The following is a 10,713-nucleotide window of genomic DNA, read 5'->3' on the forward strand; positions in this document are numbered from 1 at the left end:
ATCGCACTGGCAACAGGTAAATCTCCTGAGTGGAGTAGGTGAGGACGCGTTCCCCGTAGAGGGAACAGTAGGCGTCGGGTCGACCTAGAGTTTCCGGCTAGAAATCCGAAGTCAGACCCGGACAGTCTGGAGATTGTCAAATTTATTTCTACATATTATCGTTTGTGTACTAACTCTATTTTGCAGGAAACTAATATTTTTATGTAGGGTTAGGTCTGACTGGGATCGGTCGACCGAACCCCCAAGCCAGCAGATCAAACTTCCAGAGATTGGACCAGGCTCGACCAGAGGATCAGTCGAGCAAACCTTGGGATCGGTCGACCGAACCAAGGATCAGCGTCGACTGGATCAAGCTAGGTTGATCGGGTCAGAGGAGCTGATCGGTCGACCGAACAAAGGGATCGGTCGACCGAACCGAGGATGAGACTTGACTAGATCGAAGCGGAGTGACCGGATCGGATGGGAGAAGACCGTCTGATCGGTAGACCGAACGCAGGGATCGGTCGACCGATCCGCCTCGGGTCAAGCCTAATCCCGAAGCTTGGGGATCTGGATCAGCTTCACAGAAGCTATAAAAAGGAGCCTCGGAAGCAGCTGAAAACACAACTCGAATAGAAGAACTTGCGATCTGGTGTGCTGCTCCGAAGCCTTCGACTACACTCTGCTGCTCCGACAATCGGCAATCACTTTCATCTTTTTGTAGTTTGTCGGTATAACTTTTCTTTCAAGCTTATATTTGTACTCACCTGTCTGTAAAGATTTACAAACTTATAGTTGTTGCCCATCGAAAGTGATCAACGATCGCGGGCCTTGGAGTAGGAGTCATCACAGGCTCCGAACCAAGTAAATCTTGGAGTCTTTGGTGTGTCTATCTTTTATTTATTTCCGCTGCGTTATTCGTAAGATTTCCGAAACGAAAAGTGAAAGCCACGAGAGCTATTCATCTCCCCCCCCTCTAGCGCTTTCGATCCAACAAAATGAAGAGTTCAAAAATGGACTTAATGGAGTGTTAATGCTCATTAAGTCTCATTAAGTGAATTAATGCTCATTAAGTATTTTCATTGGATGGAATACAGAAGTATTTTTTTCTCATTTTTGAGTGTGAATTCATTCATCTTCTTCTCCTCTCTTTCTTTGACCGAAACTCATTAGAGGTTTGCTAGCACAACCTTGAGTGTTGGTTTTCTCCATTTTCATGTGTTCGTGTGGATATCGAAAGAGGCATGGACACGTGATCGTGCTAAGATTCTAACTGTCGAGAGATCGAGTACACACATCAAAGGTATAACTCTTTATTACGTTAAAACTTAGTATATGTTTTCTTCCCATGCATGGATCTTCTGATAGGAACTACATGTTTTTTGATGCGCTTTCTGCGTATTTAGCGCCCTAGTTTCTTACCATTTACATCCCTAAAGAAGACATTTGTAAAATTTGCATAAGTTGATTGAGTATTTTAGATGTAATTTTTTTTTAAAAAATCACTCTTTATTTTCATTATCCTTCCAAAAAAAAAAAAAAGTGCTTTATTAAAAAAAATAAAAAAGGGATTCCATCATATTATTTCAAAAATAACTTTATTTTTGTTTTATTATAACAAAACTACTATAATTAGAATAGTTTTAATCAAAACTACTATAATATAAAGTAATTTTAATCAAATCTGTTTGATTTGATCATAATTATTATAAAAATCTTAGAATAAGGGTATTTTAAAAATAAAAATAATGATAAAGTGCTATTTTTTTTTAAAAAATGAGATGTCCGAAACTAAAAAAAAATATTTGATTTAGAGTATGTTTGAGGGGAAAAAAAATCTAAGAGCATAATTAATTAAAACATGGTGTATTGAAATTGAATTAATGTGATTTTCCCAAAATAAAAATAAAACATTATAGCAACAATCAAATAAATTTATTTATTTATTTATCAAAATCAACTAAATAAACTAATTTTTGAGTCTGTTTCGTCTCTCTCTTACGTGGCTGCATCTCCTTTTCTTGACCACTAAGAAGCCGCTTCACAAACCCACCGGCGTTATCCTCTCCGCAGTTCCATTCCAAGTGACCATTTTTTCCCCCCTTCGATCCTTCTCGTCCTGGAGATGGCAGAAGAAACCGCTCTCTTCCCCGTGGGCGATCCGGACTCGCCGCTGACTCCAAAGAGGCAGCAGCGCAGGAGCTTCCTCTCCCGGCTCCTGAGAGGCATCTTCGCCGCGGACAATGACATCCAGAAGAAGTTGGAGCACATTTCCAAGGAGGAGGCGTCGATCCACTCCCGTTTGAAGAGAAGGGCGCAGTCGTCTCGGAAGATCGCCAGGAACGTCATCTTCCTCTCCGTCATTATCGAGGTGGGTTTTCTGTTGATAGAGATTCGAAAATGGCGATCCTTTTTTTATGTAGACGCATTGTTTTTCTAATAAGTCGGTTATCCAAGTGGAAGATTTAGTATGCTAAAAAGCGTGGAATTGAAAGGTTGATTTAACCAATTCGTAAACGTCCACAAAATAGGACACTGATAATTCTAGCTAGCAATGATTAATGGAAAAGAGTTGCAATTTGATCGGAATTTTGCATGAGGAATTGACATGATAATAAGATTGCATTTTTAGAGAAAATATGATAATTTGATTATATGTAGTGTATTTTATGCATCAAATTCTTAGTATAATTATCTAGTTGATGTTTTTCAATCTTCTGTTCCAGAATCCAGATTATAATAAAGCCTACACCTACAGTGTGCTTTTCCTTTAATTTACCATGTAAAACCAAATTTTCTCACCAATCTACTTGAACCTCTAAGCCATTTTTGTGGACAATAGTGTCTGCAACATTATTATTGGCATAATCAAGGCGTCCCTTTTATTGTTCTTATTTAGCAGGAGTCCGTCCCCTCAGGATGGTCTAGTGGCTAGCGTAGGTGCTACCAACTTGAGGTCTGGGGTTTGAATCTCGGCATAACCGAGATAATTGCCTCCCTCATGCGCTAGTCACTATTCCAAGGGCTAGTAGTTACCCGCGATTTACCTCCCCGTGTTGGCCCTTGGACGGATTGGCGGGGGCCCTAAAGGCGAGCGCAGTCGCCTTTGCCAACTTATTTAGCAGGAGTCCTGTTTCTTATCCATGTTAGCATGTTGCTGTCCAAATTAACAGTAGAAACAACTTTTCCAAACCAGCGTCTACGAGGGTGCCAGCTAGCTCAGCTGGTAAGGGCGTTAAGGATATGCTGCCAAGGTCTTGGGTTTTATCTGTCTTGGTCAAAAAAATGTGGAGGCTTGAGGGCTTCAATTGTAGATTATCTAAAAAAGCAGAATCTATGTTTCCACCATTGACTGATTTACAAGGAAGCCAAATGAAATCATGATATGGTATTTCATGAGTTACAAAAGTCCAATTCTTCTCAAATATGAATTTTTAAATGTTATCTTTTCTTGCTTTAGTTGAATTCAATTAAGCGAATTGTCCATGGTAGCTCCTAATATGTTGCTCATTTAGCTTGTCTTGTTAAATCTATGTCTACAATTGGTGTTCTTTGCATGAACCATATTTTATCCTACTAAAATTTCATTGCACCTTTCCACATCCCAGGTTGTAGCCGTGAGCTATGCTATAGCTAGCACAAGATCAGAAGATTTGGATTGGAAGATGAGATCTATTCGCGTGTTGCCTATGCTTATATTACCTGGCTTGTCAACTGTTATGTACTCATCACTTTTGAGCCTCACAAGATTGCGTAAATATCTAAAATTCTTCACCCAACATTAGACAATTTTCCAATATTATCTTTCAATTATTGCAACTCTTTGTATCATATATTCTACAAAACAAAATTTGTTTGCATTTAAAGTTGTTCACCTATCTTTTTTTTACATTTTCTGTAACTCATGCACATAGATAGTGTGTATCAATTTCACAAAGAGAGCACATTCTTACAGGTTAGCATTAAAAAAGTATCAATGTGCTATTTTGAAATATATACATCTAACCAGCCACTTAGACCATAAGAAGAGATGGTAGTTAAAACTATTAGGAGATTTCATCTTGACAGCAAATCTCCTTCCCCCAACGTGCCATACTTATGCATCTTCTAAACATTTGTTTCTTTTTATCTTCAGATGATGTAATTGGTTAGGTCTAACAAATTAACAAACTAGTGTAGATGCATATTAGAATAGATGCAACATTTACTTCCAAGTGACTCAAAGTATGGAATTGTTTATGCAATTTTATAGAAGAAGTTAGTTTAACATGACAAGAAAATGACTTGATTGCTTCTCTTAAAGGTATTAGCGCTACTAGGTGTTAGGTACTGTGAGTCTAGTACTACATTGATATTTTAAGTTTAGGAATTCTATTATTGAGTCAATACATACACATATAATTATCCCTTTATAACAATAAAAATAGAATTTCTCCTTTTTCTCCAAACTCATCATGGTATTAGAGCACCCTTTTAGCATTAAAGTGTTCCAAAAGAGGTATTCCATTCCTTAGAAGGTCATCCGTCTCCCCTCATCCACCTGCTCTCTCTATTCGTCTCTAATAACATGTGATTTCCTCTGCAACTATGTCCACCTACTCATCTTTGACATATATTTTTCTTGCATGAGAAAATAGCTTACAAATCTAACTATTGTTCCTATTCCTATGATGCCTCGACATACAGGTGTGCTGATGAGTTAGCCTCATGGGATTTTTTGAGTTCCTTTGATGAAATCGTCCTTCACCTAGTCTAGTGTGAGATTGTAGATTTTTCCCAATGAGTATGCCTCTTCACTCCAGCAACAACCACAAACTCTCAAGATGTGAAAATGATAAAACTCAAGATGTGATTGTTGGCACTAAGATTAGAGAAGCATGACCTATGTCAAAGCCAGCATGCAAGGATGGGAATTTGGATGCTTCTCTATAATTTAGCATATCTTCTAATTCAAAATTTGAGCTAATATTTGAATAAGTTGACAAGATAAACAATTAAGAACTATCATAAAGTTTTTTCATAGTAAGGGATGATAGAATTTAATGTAATGCTTTTGGAAGAGTTGTTGTAGGATTATTTAGGCCAATATATGTATAGATATACCTTACATAGTTGTATTTTAGTTTGAGAGGTGCATAACATATTCTTTATAATAATAATTAGTTATTGAAATTATTCATGTAATATCGACATATGTATCTCTTATGCACACAATAGAGCTCTAACTTGTCAGCTAAAAGGAGATAAAGGAACCAAATGAATAGATTAACATGTTTTAAATTTAAAAGAGGCTATAAATGGACACATACTAAAAAATTTGTTAACAAATTGGTTACAAGCAAAGTCATCAATTAGTAAATGAGAAATTTATAGTGCAAATTGGTCATTATTCATTTAGTTTAGTTGATGCTTTTGGTTCCTTACAGTAGTGCCATAATTATAAGTCTAGATGGCATGAGGAATGTGCCTTGAAGGTGGTGGATTGTAAGGGTGTTGTTTAGGAGGCTTGATTAAAGGATTGTGAGGCTTTAGAGGCTCAATGAAAAAATTGACTAGGAACTATTTAGAAGGTTCAATTAAGGCATCATCGATTTTAGGAAATGTTTGAACAAATAAGATAACAATATGAAAAGAGTTTCAGTGGTTAAATTACTAGTGTCACATGGATACTTTTTTAAAGGGAATAGTCTATTAGGAGACTCTTTTGGGCTATGTATGAGTCTTCCATTAAAAAAAATACTTTCTTCTCAATAAAGGAATTACTATGTGAGGTTGAGACTATCATTGGTTGTGTATCTCTAGGTCTCTAATTTTCTCTTGAGATTAGAGATGAGGTAAGTCACTAAGTGATTTTGTGAATTTTTATATTTGGACTCTATTCTCAATGCATAAATGACTCTAAGAAGGTGTGACTTCTACCATTGATTTATCTTGGGATTGTGAAGCATAATTAGATATATAGTGAAAATTTAAAATTTCATTTAGGCTGATTAAGCCTATCCTATAAATTTGTATGGAGATAAAACCAAAATGAAGAAGACTTGTTCAATGTACTGAATATCTTTCAATCAATAAAATTTCTACTTTGAGTTCTCTATGAGATTTCCTTTGTGTAAGGTTGTGCTACATCATCTCCTGTATCAAAGGTGACGAGAAGAGAGGCTTTCACTTGGGCAAGTTTTTTGAAGTGCAAGATGATGATATCAAGATTGTCGGGAAGATGCTAAAGTAGGTTCTCTCGCCACCAACAAAGGCTTAATCTTATGAAGATTTTATGGTTGAGGGGTTTTAGTTCGAGTGTTGAAAAAGTAGACGTAGGCCGCATCTCATTCTCTAGTTCTAGTGAACATGATTGTAGAAGATGAACAAACCTAGGTCCTATAGGTATGGGTTGCCGAGGGTTGGTATAAGTGAGCTATGTGGGTGTCGTTTGCTGATAGCTAGCGGAAGTAGGATAGGTGATAGAAAAATTATCTAAATTAAGTAGTACAACTAACACATGGAAATGTTGACTAAATCCAAGTTTCTAATGTCATTGATTCAGTAGCAACTAACCTTTGGTTTGCTTCGGGCATAGGGAAAGGGATCAGAGAAGGACTGAATTGATATTGGAGGATTTGTATAAGTGGATTATTTGGTTAATAAAGGATAGATGTTGGTTGGCTTCCAACATGCAAAATGGATCTCCAGGTGTTTATTTTTTTGCAAGAAATGGTGAGAACCACCTTAGGGGAAAAGTAAGAGTGTGGTGACGGGGATGAGATGGTGGAAGGATCTCCATTGAGATAGTGAAGTTTGGAGGAGGCATAGGAAGTAGGTGATTTGATAGTAGTCCATTGGTTATAGTTTAAAATCTCATTCCGTTTTGCCCTATACGGATGAAACATTTCCTTTCACTCGTGGACCGACACAAGCACGCTTGTGTTCCAAGGCCCCGTGGGCCCAATGATGCATTTGGAGGCATCGTGCTGCCAAGCGATGTGTATGGAGGCATTGCGTTGGCCTTACGACGAGTCCGGATATGTCGCACTGGCTCAGGGGTTGTCGGCCACTCATCGGAAGGCATCATGCTAGCTTGGTGACGCGTCTGGAGGCATCACATTGGCTTAATGATGCGTCCAGAGGTGTCGCACGGGCCAGCGACTCATCTTGGCGCGAAATAGGTGGGAAAAATAGTGGGATAGAACAGTGAGGGAAAGATTTTAACTTAGATTTAATTGAATAACTTTGGTTAATAATTTTAATCAATTCTTAACTATGATTGGGATCATTTAGATATGTTTAATTAATGCCTAATAAAATTATCTCATTAATTTAACATATATATATATATATATATATATATATATATATATATAATTTTTTCTATTGTTTTATTTTTAAATATTTAGATTAAATTTTTTATTTTTAGTTAATTTGTTTTATATTTAAAAAAATATTAATTCGGCACGACATGATACGGTACTGAAATTATATCGTTCTAGTCTATAATCGAAGCCTCGGCACGGATCGAGATTTTAAATCTTGCCATTTGTGATAATGGGCGTAGGAGTCATGTGTTTAGGATAGAGAATATACATTATAGAAGGTAGCAGAAGGAGCTAAAGGAAAGATGGTCGTGGTGTTGGTAGGGGTGATTACATCATAGGGTCATTGGTGGCGGTGCACTTGTGGAAGATAGGTGGGCAATAAACAAAGAGCAAATGATCTAGTTGAATACGCAAGGGAAAGTTATGATGAAGTGGCAAAAGAGGGATGGGTATCAAATCCCAAATTAGAAATTCAACTTTGAAACAAATTGTTGTGACACCAAAATGAAATATTATTATGAAATAGCTGAATAATTTAAAAACTTCAACCCAAACAAAACAAAATTGAAAATAAACTAAAAATATTCCTAGAAATAAATAATCCTAATTGCAAAAGGACTCAATCAAATTTGAGATAAATTCTCTATTTTCTAGTCATTACAATTACCAATTTAAACTACTGTAATTAGCTTATTTCTCTAAATAAAGGGATATGCCTGAATATACTTTTACAAAATTTAAAAATTTTTAAAAAATAAATTCCCATTAATCAAAGCTTTTTTTGGTTGATGTACCAAGATAGATATTGAAGTATCTATGTTCTACTTTGATGAAGAGTGTAAAAGATATTAGAGTAATTAGACGGTCTATATTTTAGACTTAAGGGTTTTATATTGAATCTTATATATCTTTATATAATAGAATATTTCTTTTTTTTCCCAAACTTAACAACTTCACTGGCATTATATTACTTCTGCTGTTAGATTGGGCTGTAATTTTTATAGTAGTGTGGTTTAGCTTCATCGAACCTGTAATATTACACTAGTTTACCCGTTTTCAATTTGGTTCCTCATTTCCTTATCTTTTGTCTTTGATTTTTCTAACTGTAACAAATTGGTGGAATATTTAACCATTCTTACCTGAAAATGATGTATTACTTCCAAACTTGGTATTTACGAATCTTCAGATATAATATCTTATTCAGTTTTTCAATTGACTGTCTATTCGTTTAATTTTTCATGCTCATCTGTTGGATAGCAGAAAACGTTGCCAAACTGTGCCAACAAAAAGTTAGAATATTTTGATTTTAGTAATTGGAAATCATTATTGCACTATCTTTACAGTTGATAGGAAGGACCAGAAACACCTTGAGAGGCTTCGTGCTGAGAGGCAAGAAACCATTGATGAACTCAAAGAGAAAACAAATTATTACACTACACAACAACTTATTCAGGTCCCTTTCTTGTTTTTTACTCTCATATTGCTTCATGAAACTCTTATTGGTTATGCTCTCATTGAAACTAAAGCAGTATTATCTGTGATATAAATTTCCGTATTTAACCAAACTTATGCTCTGTGCGTTCCACCACTTCCTGACATATTACAAAGTTTGTTCAACGGATAGTCAAAGTATGGCTTTGATTGACTTGTTACTGATTGACAAACTTCTAATCCAGAGGTATGATCTTGATCCTGCTGCTAAGGCAGCTGCAGCAACTGTTTTGGCATCTAAGCTCGGTGCCGATTCTGGCTTAAAACTCCAAGTAGGAGATGAAATTTCCGATCCATCAGGAAAAAGTCATGATGTTGAGCTACTGCAATCTTCTGGGTTGCGTAACAGGAAACCATCACATGTAATAGCTCCCAATGCTGGGAGTAACACAACTTCTGAGTTAATTGATGAAGCCTTTAATGAATTTGCCACCAATCCAAGAATTAGCTCTCCAAAGCAAAGAGTTGTGGAACCCTTCAAAGCTTCAGTCTTCAGCGAAGGGAGTTGGCTTTCTCGATTAGCAGCCTTGCTCGTGGGAGAGGATCCAACTCAGTGCTACGCTCTGATTTGTGCCCACTGTCACATGCACAATGGTAAGTGATAAGGTGTTTTATATTCTCCTAGTGAAAACATGATTGTAGCTTTCTCCAACTTCAACAAAACTTACAGGTTGAATATGTGCAGGTTTAGCCAAGAAAGTGGATTTTCCCTACATAACCTATTACTGTCCCCACTGCCATGGATTAAATGGACAAAGGCATCAGGAAGAACATGAAATGAGTTCTAGTTCTGGGAAGAACACACCTACCTCTTTAACAGATAGCGATAATACGTATCAAAGTGAGAACAACACCAATTTAACTACTAAGAATGCCACCGCATTGGTAAAAGAGAATCTTGGAGATGCTAGCGAGAACAAGTATGATGATGCGACTAGAATTTCAGGTTTGTTAAATGAAAAAACTGGTGAGAGAGAGTTGGTTAATCCTGTTAGTTGAAAAGTTGTGTTTCTTTGAGAAGGTAACCTTTTTCTCTTTGTTAGAGTGGAAATTGCTTCTCACGTGTATATTAAAACCAATCGGTAGATGGTTGTAAGTAATTATAGATTTGCTCGTGTCCATTTGATTCGGTTCTGAGGTGTATTCTATTTCTGAAAATAGACGGCCTTGGTATTTACTGTGTTTATTTTGGTTCCACTATAAAAATAATAATAAAGATTTGTTCTATCTTTGAAATATATCATCACTTGATGTATTTATTGGTTTGTTTCAAATATGTGCATATTTTATTAAATTTATTACACTTGTGTATTTAATCGAAAGTCAGTCTGTTACAATCTTAGTGCAATATTTTTGGTTTGTTGCAGGTCGTTGGGCCGGAAAAAAAAACAGTATTTTATAGATAAATAATGAAGATAATTTATCCTAAAATTTTAACAATTAACAATTTTAACTAGAATTGCTATATGCCTTTTATTTTTATTTTTCAGTATGGGGTGTTCTCTTAATTTAAAAATAAAGACTCTCTTTTAATTTTTATTTAATTTTTTTAGTACCAAGTGAAAAATGAAGAAAAGCGCTTTTTTTTATTAAAGTACTCTATTTTTAAAAAAAATATCAAAATGGTATTATATTTTTAATTTTGCAAAAATGCTACATAGCATTTAACCAGTTTTAACTAAATTAAAATAATTTTAACCAATATTTGAGTAGTTTTCATGGTATTAATTTTTTTTTGACTATAATTATATAATAATTTGAAGTATGTTAGAAATCAAAATTACTATAACAATATTGTGAATGAGAGTAGTTTTCATGGTATTAATTTTTTTTTGACTATAATTATTTAATAATTTGAAGTATGTTAGAAATCAAAATTACTATAACAATATTGTGAATGAAAATCAGTAACTTTCTTTAATTTTTTTTTACC

General features: G+C 35.4%; 1 protein-coding gene across 1 annotated transcript; it reads left to right on the plus strand.

The window, feature by feature from the left end:
* Window positions 1-2,010: 2,010 nt before the first annotated feature.
* LOC122032756 (uncharacterized protein At2g24330-like) lies at window positions 2,011-9,909 on the plus strand. The gene is made up of 5 exons (XM_042592070.1): window positions 2,011-2,350; window positions 3,588-3,732; window positions 8,633-8,742; window positions 8,966-9,374; window positions 9,466-9,909. Exons 1-5 carry the CDS (start codon window positions 2,105-2,107, stop codon window positions 9,777-9,779), a joined length of 1,224 nt encoding a protein of 407 aa, XP_042448004.1. The 5' UTR covers window positions 2,011-2,104; the 3' UTR covers window positions 9,780-9,909.
* The last annotated feature ends 804 nt before the right edge of the window (window positions 9,910-10,713 follow it).

The sequence above is a fragment of the Zingiber officinale genome, chromosome 11A, assembly GCF_018446385.1.
Source record: "Zingiber officinale cultivar Zhangliang chromosome 11A, Zo_v1.1, whole genome shotgun sequence".
In the NCBI taxonomy this organism is placed as follows: domain Eukaryota; kingdom Viridiplantae; phylum Streptophyta; class Magnoliopsida; order Zingiberales; family Zingiberaceae; genus Zingiber; species Zingiber officinale.